The sequence below is a fragment of the Notothenia rossii genome, assembly GCF_949606895.1.
Source record: "Notothenia rossii genome assembly, chromosome: 7".
Classification (NCBI taxonomy): domain Eukaryota; kingdom Metazoa; phylum Chordata; class Actinopteri; order Perciformes; family Nototheniidae; genus Notothenia; species Notothenia rossii.
In genome coordinates, this window is record NC_136905.1 from 67,472,714 (window position 1) to 67,493,732 (window position 21,019).

The following is a 21,019-nucleotide window of genomic DNA, read 5'->3' on the forward strand; positions in this document are numbered from 1 at the left end:
GCACCTTGGATTTTTTTTCTCTTGTCGTTTTCCTGTAGGAAGAGGCCTCATTTCGTGCTCCATGCAAAAGTAACACAGTTTCTCTGACATGCTGCAACCGCCCATCGTAAATCTACACACTTTACTATGGGCCCTCAAATCTATCAGCCTGAGTGCTTTGAGTCTGGGTGCCACATAGTGACATGCAAGGAGGCGAGTTGGGGGGGTGGGGGGGGGGGGGGGCACTCAGTCACGCAAGCGCTGCCCCGCTCCTGGACCTCAGCCTGATTTTACTGCAGCCAGTAGGGAAACCAGACGCTACAAAGGCCCCGGGTCCACCTCAACTTCACGAGCAAAGTTACAAGGAAATAAATCATTTTGGGGATTTATGAAAAAGGAGAAGAACGGAGAGGGGGTGCAAGGAAGTGGGCTGCCTTGACCCAAAGAAAACAGCAAAACAGGGGTGCGAATACCGTGAGAAAGAAAGCAAGAAAGGTCAGATTTTATCTTCATGGTAACTTCCAGTTGATAAAAGCCAGTTATATAAGTGTACATTTTTATTAAGTTCAATAAATGATAAATCTAGTTAGTTATATTTGACTAATCATATTTCCTCCAGACACGCAAGCTTCCAGGAACAAGACCTCAAAGCTTTATAGGTCATTGGAGATCGGCAATTTGTTTTTTTACAGGGCAGGATTCATTCCAGACATTTAATAAAATACACGCGAAGCCATGTCTGTTGAAGTAACCGAAGTACGCCAATCATAAAACCAAATCTATTCACACGTTGGCCGTGATTAGGAACAGTGTCATTATTATTGTTCCTGTTCTACTAAAGACTAACGATCTCCAAGCAATGGAAACTTAAGCTAGACGTGGTGGAAATGTTTCACTTTTCCAAGAATCATTTCCTCGGTCGGGCTGAATTTATGCATCTTTCCAAAGAGCATACCGCAAAATCCACCTGTGATTTCTCTCTCTTTTCTTTTTGGAGTATCACATGGTGTATTTGATCATTGAGCTGTCTTACAAAATATGAGGATGCATCACAATGTGTTGCTGCTTCTCCAAACCACTTCTGTACACGTGGTTTAAGAACGAGCAATTAAAAGTGCGTTCTTAGTTTCCCTCCACTAAAAGGGAAACCGACATGTGTTAAAATATTACTCTAGCCGCCACATTTTCACTCATGTTTACTGTTAAAAGACAGTTTTACAGGATAGCGTGAAAACTGAACATTCTTCACTCATCTCATTTCTAAATAATGAAGCCAAAATGTTCCCAGAAGCCTTGACACAAGGGGCTTCTGTTAATATATGTCTTCATTCATGTTTTTAGGAAAGCAAAATCTCAGTGTGGGAAACAGATTTTGGATTTTGTAAATTGACGAATTAAAAGCTGTGCTGTCGATAATTGGTTCAAATAAATCTAAATATCTAGCTCTTGAAATTGACATGTTTTCTGCAGTGAGCTTCACCATCAGTGATCTCAGTTACCAGAGGAAGACTCTTCTATGGGGCAGCTATAGCAAACACAGGTACATCACAGAAGCCCGCTGTGTTCTGCATGAAAGGCCTTCTTGGGGGCAACACAGATCAGACGTGTATGGCAGTAATTACCCCAGTTTCTGGCTGGCACGCTGCGGTCATTTAGAAGATTAATCGGTCATGGACAAATAAACAGAGTTTGCTCTCTGAATGTAACTCACCAACCTTACAGTTATGCATATTAAAGACTACCCTGGTGTCCAATTAAGATACCTTTCACTTTATTTCACTTTATTTCTCCATACAATGTCAGTTTCATTCATAAAAGCATTTCAATATTTTTCTGAAGGGCTGCATACGCCACATTCCATTAAATAAATACAAAAAAGTAATAGCAAAGAAAAGAGACATCTGTATATCTATATTGAATAACATTATATAACATGATTAATATTTTACAATTGAATGAACTATAAACTATGAAATTAAAATGTAAGATCTTTATCACATCAAGTATAGCCTTTTTAAGCAAAACATAGATTAATATAAAAGTACATAATTCCCGATCACTCTTATTCATTTAATAATTGCAGTTTGCCTAGATACACTTAGATACAACGCAAGTTAACTACAGCCATATAGCAGGAATAGTTTCAACATAGTAGCGTGCCCTGAGGCCTCTTATCACTGTAGGTAGCCATGAGCTCATTTCTTGTTAGCCAGTTAAGGCTCCCCGCACAGTGGATACTGCTCTCTGTAGGCACAAGGTAATTATCTGCAGGCACGCAAAGCGTTAGCTCGGCCCCCAACAGTGTGTGAGAGGCACTCACACTTCCGCTTCATTTTCTCTGCGTTTTGCCCATCTTTGCTCCATATGAAAACTCCATCAGTCATGCTTTTCTTTTTAAACATTTGCACTCTGCATTCCAGTGTATACATCTTTGATTTAGGAAATATATTCTGAGTGAATCACAAGCTTTACCGCATGTTTCACAGTGAGTAAGACAGGGCTTCTTATGAGTCACCCGCCTAAATGATTTCCAGGAGATTACTCCATGTCCTGTGACAGTGCTTGACTCATTTTCTTAAAGGAAGGTAATCCAGATTAGCTGGGAAATCAGGGATACAAAAAATTGAAATGCTAATTGACCAGAACCCCATTCAACAGAGGCTCTGCTTGACTATACAAAATAAAATGCTGCCCTCTTGTGTCAAAGTAAGCTCAGGCCCAAAACACTTTCTGTCCCCACTTGAAAAGCATATGTGTTATCAATGAGGAGGCTTAACAACTGTGTTTGATGTAGCTGTGCTTCTCATGGTGCTTGTTGAAGACATGGAGCTTCTGTCTTCTCCAACAATCTTACTGGATCTGAAATAGTAGATGGCAAGGAAGAAACCTGCAAAAACAAACGGAGAGGGGTTAAAATCATTGGAAATGTGTACTTGCAGAAAGTTTGTAGTTCAAATGGCTTTGTGATATTTAGGAGTCTACCTTGAAAGGAGTTGAGGATGGTGAAGATATAGTAGGAGGGCTTGAGCATAGGTCCGTAGCTGAAGAAAGCAAAAGCCCAGGTGATGCCAAACAGGAGGAATAGGCCTAGGATGGAGAAGAAGTTGGTCCTGAAGGAGCTGCTGTCCTTGGGTTTTTTCTCTGCCGGTTTAAGAAGAACAATCTGCCGCAGAGTAGCGATGAACATGACAAAGGTGAAGATGAACACTACAGCGTAGTACCCAATGTTCACCACCTGGTGGATCAGAGCATTTGGGATCCAGCACCTGTAAGTCAGGAGAAATGATGCACTAGTGAGTGAACCAAATCTCTCTTTCTGAATAAGAAATGATCCTTGGCCGTCAGTAAGAGCTCCTTACATTTTTGCTGCATTCCCATCATCGGTGTAAATGGCGATGAAATCGTATTGACTTGAGGCGACAAGAGCTAACACCACTACAGCTGGGGTGACTGAAGAGAAAGTGTACATAGTGTTATTATGTTAAAGGAATAATCCACCCACAACATGATGATATTACTTTGAATTTTTGAAGAAAACCTCTTTTTTCAACAGTGATCCAAGAATCCAAAAACAGAACAAAGTCTTAATGGATTTAAGTAAACGGGCCCGTCTTTAACAACAGCAAAACTATATCAAAACATTGGTTTAAAACCTTTAACTGAAGTGCATATAATCCATCTCTAATTTATCCGTTTTTATGCTCACTTCTTTACAAACATAGGAATTTCACTAAAACCTTACTAGGTTAAACACTTCCGCATAAACAGGAAGTGTACAACAACTCCAATTGCACAAGAGTGCTACTTTTCCGAGTGTGTTGCATATTTCTTTCGACTTTTCTCTGTGTATTTATTGTATAGGCGAGTCAGAGAATAGCAGGCAACATTGGGTAAGTAATTGGCATTTAAATAGTTATATTGTGGGTGAGATATTCCTTTAAGCACATATAATTGTTATGACTGGTTCGGTGTTCTTACCCCATCCCGCGGCGCTTATCTTCCTGATGTAATGTTTGATGTCAGTGGGAAGCTTCCACAGAATGAAGTATAGGTGAAGAGCTTGCATGAAAAACCAGGTAAAGGTGGCCAACATAGAATAGTGCATAACTGCTGCGATTGTTACGCATGCGGCAAAGTTTCCCATTGCTGCAATACTCTCATTTACCAGGAAGGTCAAGTTCAGGGTGATCAAAGCGACAAAGAGGTTTATGAGAATCTGTGTTGTTTGGCTTGCTTTCCCTTTCCTGTGGAAGGAGGAAGTTCTATGTAAGGAAAAGCCTTTAATATAATGATGAAAAATGTAAAATTCCCCAGCGGTTCTTTACCTGATTAGACAATGCATGAAGAGAGCGAGTGTCAAGAAAACTATGGACAGGCCACAGCCGATTGAAGTGATGGTGGTCAGAGTCTTAAAATCTGTAGAGCTCATGTTCGTAGGTGCAGGTGACTGATTCAGAGAAAGACGTGTTACGTTTTTGTGAAATAATGGAAATGGATTTACTTGTAATACGTTAATTTACCATTAGTATTGCGAAGAAGGTTAGATGAGAGCACTGGCACACGATGGTGCCATTATTCTCCTTTGTCTTACAGCCATCTGAGATCCAGTTCACTTTTCCTACAAAAAGGCAAAAGAAGCAACTGTACCTAAAGTCGTGTGACAGAAACGTGTCATTTGGTACATTTTTAAGTAGCAAAAGAATATTTTTGCTTTACCTTTTCCATCCCATGACCTACACGTTCCAATTCTTCCAGTCTGTATTCAAATACAAAAATAAACCTCAGTAAAGTCATTCTTTTATTACATACTGATTAATTTATTAGTGGCTCAATCATCTTTTTTTTTTTACCATGTTCACACCAGTGTACCGAATGTCTATGCTGTGTGAGAGATTGGATATTTCTGTTCCCATTTCAATTCCCAGCGCCTCATTGTTGAGATAAATGCTGTTGGGGTTGTCCTGTTGGAAATAGCAATCATAGTCATGACAGGCAAAGGTATTTTGATTCTTTACGTAAGTAAAAGTACTGAAACCACACTGTAAAAACATTCAATTTCAAGTGAAAGTATACTGCATCAAGAGTCGTACTTAAGCAAAAGTATACGATTAGGAAAATGTACTTAAATTATTAGGACAATAAATACTCAGAAAATAGCAAAGCATCAAATGTTTAAATTCAAGAAGCTGGTACCATGACTGATTTTAGAACAAAGAGCAAGCAAACCAATTTTCTGTTAACCAACTCGTGGTTTTAGCTGCTTAAATATAATGTTTGAAATACAAATCTGAATTTATAAAGTAACTTGTAAATATAATATAGTTATTTGTAAAAGTAAAAAATAGCTTCCAAAATGTAGTAGAGTAGAAGTATAAAGTAGTATAAAATGAAAGTACCTCAAATGTGTTCTTAAGTACAATACTCTCCACCACTGTTTAAATGTAATTAAGTTATCATTATGTGTATATCAGAGTTTTCAGAAAGGTTTGCTGAATGAAAGTCATTTTTGATGATTTTTACCTCAAACATTTCTGGAAACAGTAGAACCGCGGCGAAAGGAGAATTTCCTTTCACTGCCATGGCACTCGCCTCTGCAGGGATTTGCATGGACCGAGAGAAGCCTTTCCCCGAATTATTGTTATTCTTAAGCATCTACAGAAAACACAAAAATGTTTTACCACTTCTTGGTTATCATAAAACAAGATTGTTTACAATGTTGTGTTTGACTCTCTTATCGTGACAAACAGCATACGTTCATATCTCCATTTGCTGAAACGCCAAAGTTGAGTTCGGTGTGGTTTTCTTTGGGTAGCCTGGCGATCACTCCTTTAATGTTGCCCACTCGGATGGATGCTATGCTGGAGTTGCCCATAGTATCCACCAGGGAGGAGAGATTATTCATGACTTTTCTGGAATGAAAAAAACACACATGTTATTTCTTCTTGCTAGCAAACTCTGATCATCATCACAACTTCTAGCACACCAAAATGTAGAAGTTGTTGCCATCAATACTTTCAATACTTACGCTGCAGTTTCCGGGCTGTTGTTTGGAGGGGCAGGCTCAGTAATATAAGTGTCTGGCTTGATAATAAAATCGTCTTGCTTGTCACTTGGCTTACATAACTTACATAAATAGGTTATATTTTTATCAGACACTGTGATCTTGTACTCGTCTGTTTCTGCTGCATCTGCATTTCAAAACACACACAAGTTCATTCTCAAAACAGGAACATCCGATTTTCACTACCATCTCTCAGTTTAGTACTTTAGATTTTAAATAATAAAGAACAAAAATATCAATACCTTTGCAATCGTTTTCATCACATGGTAGCACATTTCCAGAGAAGTTTTGTTTGCTCAAATTTATATTTTGGAACCCTTAAACATATTAAAACATTACATTTGTATAAACGTGCCTTGTAAAGAGTGCTGAATTGAAAGTAATAGCTGTGGTAATATGTGCTTTTACCTGTTTTCAAGCACCTGTGAATGTCTAAAAGGAAAAATGCAACAGAAGAAAGCTTGTTAAGAGAAGAAACATCCATTGTGTGACTTTTATTAAAGAACGTGTTGACCAACAGGGGGCGACCTCTTACTGTATTTGTGTGCACATACTCTATGACATAGACTATGTAATGTTTAACAAAAGCACTTTCTGTATGTGCAGCATTTACTTAAAATAATGCCAGATGCTACTTTTTATATTACACAAGTATTTCTTGATTATACAATGAAGAGTAAGGTAGAGAGGCTAAATAAATCACATTGGAAGGAGGTTTTCAGAAATACCTAAATATGTGTTGATCTCCATATCACATGTATAGTTATAATCTGGTACAGTTATCACAACAATATTTTGGTTGGAAAGAATGTCTTTATTCAGAACCAGGCTGTAGTTTTCTCCTGTGCCAGTTATGGTAAAGTTGCAATTGAAGTCTTCTGGAACACAACACTCTAAAAAGATAATACACACACATGTTGACCGAATGACCAAGAGAAACAGTGGTTTTGTACAGTGGACTCAAGTCAGGCTGAAAGTAAGGGAACTGTACCTGTATCCACTTCGTGCATTCGGAAACATAATTTAGTTCCATTGACCTCAACAACCCCTGAAACATGATGTGAAACCACATTTTACTTTAAGTTTCTTTAACCCCTTTAGTTGCAAACATTTATATTTCAACAATGCCATGCTTACCAAGTGGGAATTGTTCGTATCCCGTTTTGAAACTAACAAACAGGGTATTTTGGAGACTGCAAGATTCTTTATTGTTTGTAAAGAAAAATACAATATGATAAACATTAATCCATACAACAGATGATCAAAAGTGTCCAGAAATATATACAAAACAATTCAGTTAACTTTCATTAAGCGTACTCACCCGGGCTGACGCTGTTCTTGATGTATAACCCATAGAGCATGACTGCTACAAACATCCAGCGGAGCTTAACATCCAGTGGTAACATCCTGAGGAGTAATAAAGTATATTATTATGGATTATGTTATCTGAACATTACCTTAAGATATCCTAAGTGCACATCAGAGTAACTTCCGTTACCTGAGTGAGGCTGTTTACTGCATTGCCACTACATTACATGTACCTGAACGTTATAGCACTGTTGTTCTTCCTCTTGATTTACCTTGCAAATACAGGGCGGGTTGAAAATGTCTGTTATTTTCACTAAACAGCTGGCAGCCTGCAACATTTAGCTGTGGGCTGAAATTAAACAAAGTCACTGTTGGTTGATGAAACCACCAGCAGCACATTCGCCTAATGTTTTTCCCGTGTAACAATCTATTACTTCGCCATTACATGTGGAGGAGCTGATGAAGGAGACTCATCTATTTGAGTTCAGGACTACAACTACTAAATAAAACTAAATAAATACAATGTTATAAGGGCAGTGGTGGAAGAAGTACTCAGATACCATTTAAAAGATGCTCTGTTATAGTAAAAGCCTTGCATTCATTCTTACTTAATTAAAGTCAATTCAAATATACTTAAAGTAACAAAGGTCTATTTCAGAATCAAATATATGAATCGACTAGATTAGGAGTGTTGGTGCATTCATATATATATTTGTTTTATTTCAATGACTTGGTATGGATTCTTGATATCTTCAACTAAAATGAAAATGTTAATTGATTTATCATTTATTTTATTTCATAATGTGAATCTATAAATTGACCAGTAACTAAAGCTGCCAAATTGTGAATTAATCTATAATATACCTTAAATACTCAGGTGGAGTACAGTTACCTTAAATGTACAGTACTTGAGTAAATGTACTTTATTACATTCCACCAGCTGCTTTAAAGGCTGTTTAACTAAACATAAAGACTGGAAACAGCAACACTGGTTCTGTCTAGAAGTAAATGATCTTGTTTGAAACTCATGTAAAGACGCCTTATCTGGTTCAACCAATAATACAAGACAAAAACTGCAGTGTAGTTGTTGGCAATAAACATCATAAATGAAGGGCCCTGCCAACAGAGCAACATTAGATATACTTTACACAAAAAGAAAGAGGAAGTCAAATAGTTCCAATGCGAGTGATTCGATTGGTACAAGTGAAATTAAAGAATAAGTAAGCAATATAAGATAAGACAAGATACAGTAAGAGGTACTTTATTGATCCCAAATTGGGAAATGTTTGTTTCGCAGCACAATAAAAAACAAATCAAGGAATTTCACATAAGTAGAAATTAAAGAGTAGAAATAAACAATACTTGAAATGAAACATCTCAAAATAGAATTAAAACAGCATTAAAAAGTAGGAAAAGAAACAGTAGACTGTGAAGATAACAAATCTATAAACTCTGACAATATAACCCTATTGAAGTGCTTCAGCAGGATAGGTGTGTTGAATTAAATATAAATGTGAAATGTACTGTGTGTCGAGTTATCCAAAGAGAAGCTATCAGTGAGTTCTCTGCCAGCCAGAGGTGATTTGTTGTACAGAGTTATTGCAGTAGGCAGGAATGTTTAAATGTTTGAATTTAAAAATAGAATTAGTGAAAGCACAGTTTTGGAATACAAATTTAGTTTGATGTCTACCTGAAGCGTAATGGAAAAGTCGCATGCAGTTAAAAGATAAACTCGTATACTGTAGCCTCATATGCAAATGGCATAAACAAATGAATCTCACAGCCGGCCAGGTGTACCCAGCAAGGAAATGAGATAGGGATTTGATAAGATAAATGTTTGCATGTGCATGTTGTGATAATAGGAAGTGGGAGAACTTTTCCACAACAACAGTGGCTCATTTGTGTTCTTGGTTTATCGGGTAAATAACCTGAGCTGGGCCAGGAGGAATGAGGTGCATTTTTATTTTGGAAAATGTGTTGATGCTGCCCCCTGGTGAAATATGGGATACTAATACTCCTGGTATGTTTCTTGACACCATTCAGCACAGTATTTAATACAACTAGCTCTTTTTATTTTGGACAATCTCTGGCTCAATAGCCATGAACAAACAGCACTATAGATTCAACAAAAAAATGGACTGTAACGGACCATAAATTGAAGGATGACCGAGCCTTTAGGGGAACAACTGGAGCTGCTCTGTGGTTGTTAACAGGTTGATAATGCCATTACAGCCAGCCTGCTAGCCTGCTGAGGCAATTACAGCCCCATCAGCTGCACTAAACACATTTAAGACCCAATGGCCGTCTGGATGGACCTGCTTGGATTTATTGATGGAGTTTTTATTGACAGTTTGGAGTTAACACAAGGTATTGAACCATGTGGTCAGTCTGGTGATGTCATTGTTATCCTCATTAATGGCTTTAGTTGGTTGTTATCGCTGCGTAATGTGGACATGTGAGAAAACAAACGTCTCTCTCCATTAAACAGTCATTAGCTTAGTTTGTCACGTGAAAGCAACTTGAACAGCCATTAGCGATGCTTGGTGTTAAGGGATTTGTGTTTTGCTTAGAGATGCATCGGTTATCAGCTCGATGCCGACTCAAACAGCTGGATTGGGTACCGTCATTTCATTGTAAAAGGAGGGAAGTCTGCACATTTGAGTGGCTGTAAACAGCTTTGTGTTCAAATGTGTCTATGTATTTTATTTGTTGTCTATGCATTCATTCTATGCATTCGTTACATTTTGTTTTCCAAAGTTAGGAAATCAATGTCTAAGTCAAGCCTGATGTTGCATTAAAAATAAAAGAGCCAGTCTCTGCCACTCAGAATTCTGTTTCGTTTTTTTTTTACTGAAAAAGTCCGATTGGTGCATCCCTAATGCTCTTTGTTCTGCAAGCAGTCCTAAATAAATAAATCTGTTTCCTGGTGTGAGGTGAAAGATAATTAGAGCCGTTTCTCAGCTCTGCACTGCAGGCTCTTCACTGTGTTGTTGTTGTTTCTCAGGAGCCGTTTTCATGGTTTGTTGCACGGTGCTGTGAGGATGGAGCCACGGGCTCAGTGCCGTATGGCAGATGAATATTTGATGGCCCCTAATGGAGCCATGGCCCCCCTAACATAGCTCTGTTTTTTCCCACCACACGCTTCAGAGGACTGTGGTGGAGCTATGTGATCGCCATCCATTTTTGCGCTTCCCTGGTGAATTTGGTCTCACCATGCCACACAACAGCTGCCCGTGATTTCATCATACCGATCCGGGCTTACCAGGTCGACAACTGCTGGTGATGCTGGAGCTCCAATGCTCCAACACAATGTACCAAATCCCCACCCCGATCACCCACCCCTCACATGCAGCTCCTCGCCCTGTGCGTGAACTTGTCCTCATCAAGGTCAGCAGATCACCTGCCATGTATGACAGAGGGACAGCCTCATGTTACATATATACATCTGGATACGTGTGTCAATATGTATGTCCACTGGGTACAAAACCTCAGCATCAATCCTGTTGAGGAGATTAAGATCTTAACGCTGGAGCGATACGACCCAGCCTGTCGTTCTAATTAGAAAAGTGACAGTGAGGCAGAGCAGCTATGTATTAGCTCGGTGACCTCATCCTCCATACAGCACAATCCATATCTGACAGAGCGCTACCTCCCACTAATGTTTCACTACAGGCCTGTTAGTGTAAGTGGATCTCGCAATCAAAGTGTTTGGGAGTCTTAAGAGTTTCAGAAGAAGGGTGTGAGGAAAAGGAGGAGTGGGCTCGGCCTTGTGCTGGAATGTTTATCAGAGGTTGTGTGTGTGTGTGTGTGTGTGTGTGTTCAGGGCACCTGTTTACGCTGTCGTTGCATGTTTGAGCCTGTTTACACACTCTCAAAATCACAGCTGCCCCTCACATTACACAGCTATTTCTGATCTGCTCATTCAGCCAGAGGCACGGGGGTCAACACTTTCTTCTTTATAACATACACTCGCATAGCAACCGCACAAATCTAATCCGTTATGTGGGATCTTCAAATGTACAGCCCAGTGTGAGCAAGTGTGTGTGACTCTTTGTTCACCTTATGGACTGTGTGTCGCCTTGCACCACCGGGCCTGATGTGGTGCAGTGTTGAGCTGACTGATTGCTTTACAGTTGAATGTAAAACCTGATCTGCATGTGGATGAGAAATGTCATTGCGGATATACAATCAGTTTAACACAGTTCGGCTCACTCTTCTGTTACCTAACCATAACAGCGGACATCTCAAGTCTTTGAACAATTGTTTCAGAAATATGGAGGAAATATAATTGATGCACTCTGGAGATTCTGAATAGCAGAAGACAAGTGGTCAAATTTCTCACATACATTTTTAATTTCTTCTCTTTTACAAGGTCACAGGTGGCAATCTATACTGCCTCCCTAGCCCTTCACCATCGAACCAAACAAACAAATGGACAGACGATAGAAATAACTGTCAGAAGTGGAACGTCTTGTCTTTGTGGTTGACAGTAAAGCATTCGTCATCGTCCTAGAGTTACAGTACATTCCCTCAGGGTCACCTTGGCCATGGGTGGGACTTAAGTGATTCAAGATCCCTGCGCTTTAGTGCTGGTTCAGACCAAAACTGAAAAAAGATACACAATCCCAGGTTTTTGCTTATTGCACCAGATACGTTCTTATTGCATCAATGAGAGTCACACATTATGTCACTGTTTTTCACATGGGCTCTTTCTTGATAGCAATACTATTGAATGACTGCAGTCGTACATGATTTTGTTGACATATTAGTGTCCTTATTTTAGATTTTGGATAATCGCTCCTTAAATCTGAAAAATATTTTCAAAAATGTTTTTAGGAGAGAAATGTGATATAGATCAGGCATTAAATGATATATAAACAACCTCTATAAGAACAATCAGAATATAGTTAGCTACTGTATTGGAGATGTCAGGCTCAGAGTATAATAGAAAAACTGATTTTGAGAAAATGTAAAGATATGTATTGCAAAATGTTGCATGACAGAAAGAGTTAAACTATTTTTATGTTAATTATTTGCTTTATTCAAACACCCACCTCCTCCATCGCCCACCGAACCACCAGATATTCAGGCGTACCATGACATCACCTGTCTGGGGCTCGTCCCCGAGGCGCCTCGCCATTACATCAGCGTCTGCTCCATTGCGGGACGATGTCCTTTTTGTCTTCCCATGAGTCAATAACACACCTTTTCTTGCCGGTCAGCAAACCCCAGTACAGTAACCTTATCCTGGACCTCGGGCTATACACGGAAGAGGGGGGGGGGGGGGGGTAGTATGGTGTGGCAAGTGGAGACACTAGAGTAATAGGTGAAGAAGGGTTGAAGAAGACATGGTGGTCAGCTAATATGGAGACGACACTGAGGTGTGAAGGGCCTGCTAGGGAGCCTCAGGGCCAAGATAACAAACCTTAGAACCATCTAACAAAAGAGGTGTGAACTAGGAGATGAGTCTCAGAGAAGTGTGAAAAAGTGGAGAATAAAAGTATAATGATGGTCCATTGGGTGGTCTGCCGAAAGGGCTGAGGACATGAGAAAGACCAACATTGATTGGCCGTTCATTATGATATTTAGAAAGGTCATTTGGTTACATTTTTGGGCCTTAAGGTTTCACACTTTTCTGAAAATGTCATGTTCTATAAAAGAAAGACACAACACATTCAATTCTCCTTCTTTTCACCGCAGTTTATTTATCTTTAACTTGACCACATCCCCACCTTCTGTCTCTAAAATGTGCTTCATATGTACAGTATATCAGATGGGATATATAAAGAAGGGAGCGATATAACTGGGGAACACGCCTTTCATTGTGAATTGACAATTTCATTAGAAAGTGATGGAGTTACATGCTCACGGGATACTTCAAGGCAATCTGACCAAAGTGATTCTTTGTGGTTCAGCTCTTCCTTCCACAGCCTTTATCATAAATGCTTTGCGGTTAGTTGGTAATTTTGACTCACTGCAGCTTCCTGTTATGCATTTACAGGATTTAAACTTTAAAATTAAAGAGGTGGATTTAAAGTAACAGCAATGGTTGAGTTGTAAAAGTAATTGGGTTCATTACATTTTGTTAAGTCACTTTTAATTTTTTTGAAGGGATGAATGTAAGCACAGAGAAATAACTAGTGAATTGTCCGACCGGCCGCCCCTGGTGTGGACGGTCGGAGCATATTCTGCGTTAGCTTAGCCGATCTCCATTCAGAAAACAGGCATTTTAAAAGGTTTTTCGCCTGCTGTCTGTCTGCAGACTTGTTAAAGCATTAATTCATGGTTTTTACTAACCGGTATCAGTATGTTATTACTTCCGCATCATTTTTAAACATGTATTACAATTAAATCAAGGTAAAATATGTTCATTTTGTTGTAGTTGTAGCCCCCTTGCCAGCGATTCTCTCTCTAGTTTAGCGTATTCAGCCCAGTTGTTGGCCCGGAAAGAACCTGGATTTTGGAGGGCCAGAAAAACTGTGAAAAAGTACCCGTTAGCCGGAACTACCCCTAGTGGAAACACAACAAAAAACGGGCCGGGTTTGGCACGGCACGCTTAAACCGTGCTACGCGCTGCAGTGGAAAGGCACCATTAGTGATATTTGGGACTAATCGAAAACTGAACATTTCTTGGTCAATAGACATCTGCCAAAATTGTGTTGCTAACTTCTACTTTTAACATAGTGAGAGGCTTCATTAAGTAACACAAATTACAAATAATAAGACTTTTCTACAAAGAGCTTTCATTTCACATGCAGGTGGAGCCAAAGGCAGGGGACTGCAGGCAACAGGAAGTGGAAAGAAACTCGAAGAAAATACTCTCTGTGCAGACAAGGAAAACAACAAAGACTGAACAGAAAGCAGGCCTAGGAATAATAATAAATACAAACTAATCCAACAAAGGGAAACTCAGCAAAATAAAACCCCCCAATAAAAATGTCCAGTCTTCAAAAATACTGTTAAAAGTAAACATTACTTTTATAACCCCAACATGGTGAATGTTACTTTACTTTGTAAACAGCCTCTATATGGATTTGCCGCTACACAAAACTAATCTTTATTTGTTGAATTGTTCAAATGCAATGGAGGGCAATCAATAACCCCCCCTGAGATCACTGTAAAGGAGCCTGCCCTGGACACTGCCCTGCTGTGGGGGGGGGGGGGGGGGAGGGGGGGCAATAAATAAGTGACCCTGCTTGACCTTTGAGAGGTCTCTTTGTTTAGGCCGATCATTCCTGTGCTGTCCTCAGCTGCAGGTGGCCAGGAGCCCCCTGCTGAGAGCTGGAGAATCCCAGAGTCAGCACATTAGCCTGTCAAAGGGAGCAGATTATTAAACTAGGGAGGGCTGGGGGGAGAGACCCCCGCACCTTCACTCACCCCCTGTCCACCGCTACTTTACAGCTGTGAACATTTATGTTTTACCAGCTAATCTCAACTTGGATGTACATTGTGTTAGGCCTCTCCGATTCATTCAACGTATATGTTCTGGCACTTGTCAAAGATCATTGGCTTGAAATGAAAGTATTGTCAGACCTATATTTACTGTAGCTCTGCATAATATATACCGCGTAGTTAGTCTCCAGAGGAAATTCTAATTAATATTCAAAAGGAAAATGTCAAGGAGTTCAGTGATTAATCGTCAGCGAATAAATGAAGCAAAAATAACAGCGGCGTATTTAGAGACTAATTTCCCCCACCAGTTAGATCGAAGTAAACAAATATGACCCTCCGTGGAGATCACACACTGACAGACCGCTCCAGCAGCAGGTAGGGGGCTCGAGGATGGAGGTGGGAGTTGAGAGAAAACTTCACAGCACATTTGTCTGGTCTGAGAAATCAATAGAACTGCTTTAATGTGAACTTCACGGGAAAGAACGACCCTGAGATACACACAGAGGTTCATTAGAGACTATGGTGTTGCTTTTAGAAACTTCAACACAGAGGAGACTGCAAGTTGTTGCCTATGGGCAAAGGGAAAAGGGCAGAAAGACAAAGCAGGGAGATGTTTTTATTGCAAAGCCTATTGGCGCTGAACAGTACATTTCTCTGCCATAAGGGACTGCCAACATAAAATATGTATGTTAATCCATATGTTGAGTCTTTTTGCCATGAATATTTAACATTCCAGCCACATTGAGGGATATAACACAATGCTTTACATCGTCTAATACCAGTGGAGAGGTCCTGAGTGCAGTGCCAATCGCTATCTCTCTCTGATTATCACGGGCATGCAGATCAATAAATCATAGCTTCTGACAGGCTGAATCAAAAGCCATGGATTTCAAAAAGCCAACCGAACCAAACACAAACTTTTTTGGCCACCTGAATCAAAAACACGAAAGAACAAAGCCACTCGGCGGGGGGCAAATATTGATCCTGAGCCACGGTGTGGTGTGCAGAGTTCAGGTGTCTGCACGTGAATATGGATCTGTGAATCCGCAGTTTGGAGGGACAGATGGGGGGGGGGGGGGGGGTTATGTGGAGGTAAAGGTTACGGGATCAACCTCACAGCTGTGGATACATGTTATCTGAAGGTCACAGTAAGGTTACATCTTTTTTTTTTTTATGGGAGCATGCACCTTATCAAAGCAATCTGTGAAAAGCCCCATCCACGACGTGCAACAAAAGCTTTTGTTTTACATGTATTTTTATTTATCTAATTTGAAAAGCATTTGAATACCTTGAGGATGTTATTTGGGAAAAGATGGATTTTGTTTGATTTTCATTAAGTCTCCCACTTGAAAGGGGACCCTTCCCCTCCATTAATAATTGACATCTTATTACTTATCCCCCTCATTGTGGCAGACACGCTTTGATGTGAGCCGTGTTTTTTTTTATCAGCACGGTACTACGTATTGATCGCTGGGCAGATAGGAGCACTATCAAAGGGATTCCTCGTGGGGCGGTCAGTGCGCGGTCACCCCTTACTCCTGGCATGTGGTCAAGCAGCGGTCTCGCTCATTCTCGCTATCACATCGCTCCCCATCCCTTCTTCTTCTTGGCTCATCCTGTCTGAGCGCCTGCTAATCTGGGTTAAATATTCACAAAGAATAACAAAGCTGTTGGAATGACATCATCTGAAGTGAGACGATGCGTTCAGTAGAAAAGAGGGGGGGTGGGGTTACACCAAAAGAAACAGTTAGCTCTCATGTTCTGACTGAACATTACAGCAGAGGATGATCTCATTCATAATGTGCATTATGGTTCACTGGAGATGCTTATCGGCAGTCACAAACAACTGCAGACAGAATGTAAACAGTTTATGTTACAGCAGGTTGCGGTGCATTACATATTTCTCTTGTCGGTTAGTTTGGTTTATTTATGTTTATTTCAACTCATACAATTCAAATACACATACAAATACTATTCAAAGAGTCATTACTTTTAAAATAATGACAAACTACTAAAGCACATTTACACCGATTACCTGATAAGTTTTGTTATTATTTTGTACAATTCTCAATAAATCTTCACTGAAAATAAATAAATAAACATAGAAACATTCTGAACAGAAATTCACTTCAGATTCATATTTGTTATTATCAATTTTTTGTGTTCTAATTTTAGTTTTTCCGGGCACTCAAATTCATTCTCAACTTCTGTATACAGTCTGAAAGCATTAGTTTTTACTTTATACATTACTTCTTCTAAGACTTGAAAACTGCACAATTAAATAACACAATTTTAAAGAATCCTATAATGGGACACATTGGAATTGGCTTGTAACCATACCAACAACAACTTATTCAAACAAGCAAACAAAAAGCTTATTAGTCACATGTAAGCAGCACGGAAACGTGTTCATGGGTGTTGTGAGAATGATAAACACCGCCCTGCTACACGTGAGACGGATTATAATTTCAGGAGATTTCTATAATCCATCCATATTGGCAAACACAGAAATACTTTGTTTATCTAGCAGACACTCTAAATACATTTCATACACGAAGACCCATATGCTGCTTTAAAGGCCGGGCATCGATTGTTATTCGACACTCGGAGACCAATCATCAAAAGCACTTACAATAAAACACAGAGCGCAGTCATAATGAGCATATCCTATTTAACGAAACAGAAAATACATTTTCACTGGTGATCACTTAGAGACCATTAGCAGCCGTAGTGTAAAAGGCAGGCGTCTTTCCATCATCAATATCCCATAAGTGTGCCGCGGCCTGCATGGTAAGATTCTCTCAGGTTGTGGTGCTGCTGTTGTTGATGCCATGTCCAGCCTGACTGACAGCACTTTTGTTTTCCGCGGATTAGGCAATCTGACTTCATCACGGCCCATGAAGGGGTTCACGTAACGCTGCCTGGAGGTCACTACACCCATGTGACCCCCTCCCGTCTGCTGATGACGGGCCGCCTGCCATACAGACCCAGGCTAGACAGTCAACATAGTTACCCCACCCAACTCCAAACGACACACACACTGTCTTCTCAGCACACACATGCACAAACTTGACGCACTCCCCAGCCAGGGTGTACATTTTTAATGGAATATACATTAAGGGGCATTCACAGCCTGATATATGATGTCCCCCCCCCCAGATAATATTTCAGCGAACTGTGTATCGGACTGGGATTGAATGATTGATTTTCTATCAGGCTGCTTTTCTACGATGAATAATTCAGAGTTATAGCTTGTGACACCTCCAGGATATTCCGTTTTTCATCATTAGATATTGTTAGAAAAGCTTAGAAATTGATAAAAAAAAAGAAAAAAGTATTAGATTACATTAAGAGGTCTCTATCTCTATGCATGCGTGTTTGTAGTTATCAAAGTACCCTACTTGTGTGTTTGTGGATCCCTGTATTCAAAAGTGTTTTTGATTATGTTTCAGAGAGCTCGAGGGCTCGGTGGACGTGCCTGTTGATGACTTTCTCTCTTGGCCTCCCGTCTGTGATGAGAAATGAGAGACGGCAGTGTCTGAGGTCACACAATGATTACTTGTCCCCACATGGGGTCAAATGACTCCTAAGCGTTTTGTTTACACTTTTACAACCTCGAGTAGGCTCTGACCCAAGTACAGCGATGCCTAAAGATCACATAAAACTGTGGAGTGTTCCCGCGGCTAATGTGTGATACAATGTGACGAAGGAGGGAAAATATGACCCGACTCCAGGGACATGTACCTGACATCAAGTAGACACAGATGAGATCACATCTGTTAAAAAAAATGAAGTTATAAGAAAATGTATATATAAGCTTATGACTGAGATTTTTAATACATTTCATTATGTTTGGAAGCAGATTAAGGACCTTGAAAATGTGATTATTTAAAAGGATATAAAAAAATTCTACACTTACAATAGGAATGTTCAATTTCCTGAACTGTGCAACAAAGGCTTCGTCAAAGTTTATGAAATTAAGTCATTCTAGAAATAGTTTCTGCACTAAATAAAGTTCATGAACAATTTTACCATAAACCAATTACAGATGAATCATGTAATAGTACAAGTAAATGTATTAAAGTCATTTATAAAGCTTAGCAGTTTACCAAGATCCCAAGAGACTTGACAGTTTTACTATAAATTACGTTTATATAAAGAAATATCTATAATTTATAAATATAACAAATATTTTTATAATCAATTTCTCACAAAAGACATGTCACCAAATATCTAAAATAGTCTTGAATTGCCTTAATGACTTCATAGGGGCAATCTTTATATACAGTCTGTGGATTCAATGTTGAGTAATCTATGGGTGACTGTTTGTGAATGTTAACAATAATCACTGCTTCATTTACATTCCCAGATTTACTAGTGATGACGGACTTGATGTATGTGTTGATTCACAGCTCGGAGAAACAGGATATTGCAGTGTTTTTTGTTTAATAGCTCCTGCATCTTTCACGAGCATCTCCAGTTTCACCTGGCTGGAGAACTGGACGAACAAGTGCAGGATAATTATCCGCACCAGTGTTAAGTACAAATTGCACAGACCAGCTCCTGAAAGGGCTTGCTGGAGCACATCAGATACAGTAACTTTTCTAGTTGGCTGCTGACTCGCCCTGGCGTCCTTTTTACTTGTGCACATACAAGCAAATAAAGGACGCATGAAAGACAAGAGAAAACACACACGCAGCGGAACCAAAAGACAAACATGACCCTGATAAGTTATCGTGAAACTGTCTCTGCTGAACGATAAGTGAAGAGCATGACTCGCCGTATCCTATTTCACCTGCATGACAATAACAAGGGCAGGTGTCCTGAGCAGACCAAAGTCATATTTGATGTCCCACATCAGACTACTTACACCTGAAGAGTGTGACATCATGGTGACTCTAAGCTGATAACCCAGCAGCACACCCGCGGTTGTTGTGAGGATAGAGGATTAGCCTGTGTTTGCTTTTGCTGCTCTTTGAACCAGAAAACAGAAAAGAAGAATCTCACATGAAAGGACCAAGTTGCTGAGAAAGCTCAAAATGGGGCTGCTACCTCTCATCAAAGAGGTTGAATCACTTCAAGAGCAAAGACCTCTTTTTAAACACCAAATGAGGTTGGGGGGGTGCTCATGCGTTGCTGCTATTTGTCTTTGCAGGTGGCAGTTTGTGTGTGTGACATTTTCTATTCTGTCTGTATGTTGACTGTGTCTGTCTGGCGTGTCAGGTGAGGTCTCTGTCTCCTTCATACATTGTTGCTGGATAATGAGGTGTGATTAAATATGAATGCTAAGTGTTTGGTGGCTGGAGCCCAACGCTGAAACCGGAGCCAGTCGGGCCCTACAGGCTGCATAATTAGTAGCTGATGATAGATGCCATTAATGGTGCTTTTCCACACACTGCTCACAGGCCTCTGAGATGGACCTCCACGCAGCAGCAGGCTGCCTTTGAGCCATCCACAGTTAATTAACTTGCAAACAAATAAGCCCTGATACAGCTGTTGTGGTTCTTTTTCAAAAGCCTCAGCGCTGATTGCTATCAGCTTTATTTAAATGGTTTAATGATTAAATATTAAGCCATTTTTTTATATCTATTTGATGTCTTTTTATTATAACCTCTGGGGATTTCATGTTGAAAGCATGACGAAAATCCCGTAGAAAACATCAGCTTTTCAAAGCGTTGAAGGGCCAGTGGGACGCCTTTAATGGTGGAGAAAAGCCCTTTGTTGGGTTTTGAGGGCTCTTTGGATTGTCATAACCCCAGTGTGAGCTTGACTCATTCACGTTGAGCCGTCTCCAAGTCTGCCTCCTATGCTTTTCCGCTGCATGGATGTGGACGCGGCTGCACTGCCTCACTACAGAGAGAGAGTCGTGTCCACAGATGTGAGGACATGCCTGCTTTGAGGTGCCGTGGCTTTAATGTGTGGAGCAGATTAAACAGGGTGCCTTTGTGGAGGCTGGATAACTGGACAGCTCTCCCACACAGTTATCCAATCTTATCCACTGTGTGTGCATGTCCGTGCACCAGTGTTGCCACACATAAACACACACACACACATCCTCGTTTTCTCCAAAGAGGGAACAGAACAGCTTGACACACCAGTCAGTCTCATTATAGGAAGCCGAAGAGTTTCAGACACCACTCCTGCCTACGAGTAGCCGCGGGGCAAAATACTGGAGAATCTGGAAGACAGGCCTTTCAATTGATTCTTCTCGTTTGACATGAAAGTATCACCTGCAGTCTGTGAATCGTTGGACTTCAATGTGTCTTCACTATCATATGA

General features: G+C 40.1%; 2 protein-coding genes across 5 annotated transcripts in view; one reads left to right on the plus strand and one right to left on the minus strand.

Annotated features, from left to right (window-relative positions):
* Positions 1-21,019, plus strand: part of bmf1 (BCL2 modifying factor 1) — an 84,915-nt gene that overhangs the window by 48,024 nt on the left and 15,872 nt on the right. Inside the window, exon 4 of one of the 3 annotated variants that reach the window (XM_079693781.1) lies at positions 18,193-18,302. The exons of the other annotated variants lie outside the window; for them this stretch is intronic. Coding sequence (XP_079549907.1) covers positions 18,193-18,225 — 33 coding nt within the window. The 3' untranslated portion in view covers positions 18,226-18,302. Of the gene's footprint in view, positions 1-18,192; positions 18,303-21,019 lie in introns of those variants that run through there. 3 annotated transcript variants of the gene reach the window in all.
* LOC307013730 (adhesion G-protein coupled receptor G5-like) lies at positions 1,744-7,628 on the minus strand. 2 transcript variants are annotated; one of them, XM_079641280.1, is made up of 18 exons: positions 7,582-7,628; positions 7,362-7,447; positions 7,178-7,243; positions 7,032-7,088; positions 6,769-6,933; positions 6,449-6,472; positions 6,283-6,357; positions 6,005-6,167; positions 5,732-5,888; positions 5,500-5,631; positions 4,830-4,940; positions 4,696-4,735; positions 4,500-4,597; positions 4,305-4,426; positions 3,958-4,223; positions 3,339-3,429; positions 2,962-3,245; positions 1,744-2,866 (listed from the first exon to the last, which is right to left on the minus strand). In XM_079641280.1, the coding sequence occupies exons 2-18, from the start codon at positions 7,444-7,446 to the stop codon at positions 2,739-2,741; spliced, it is 2,064 nt and encodes a 687-aa protein (XP_079497406.1). In that variant the 5' UTR covers position 7,447; positions 7,582-7,628; the 3' UTR covers positions 1,744-2,738. The 2 variants fall into 2 exon arrangements, with proteins under 2 accessions (XP_079497406.1, XP_079497405.1); XM_079641279.1 differs by lacking the exon at positions 7,582-7,628 and adding an exon at positions 7,539-7,575.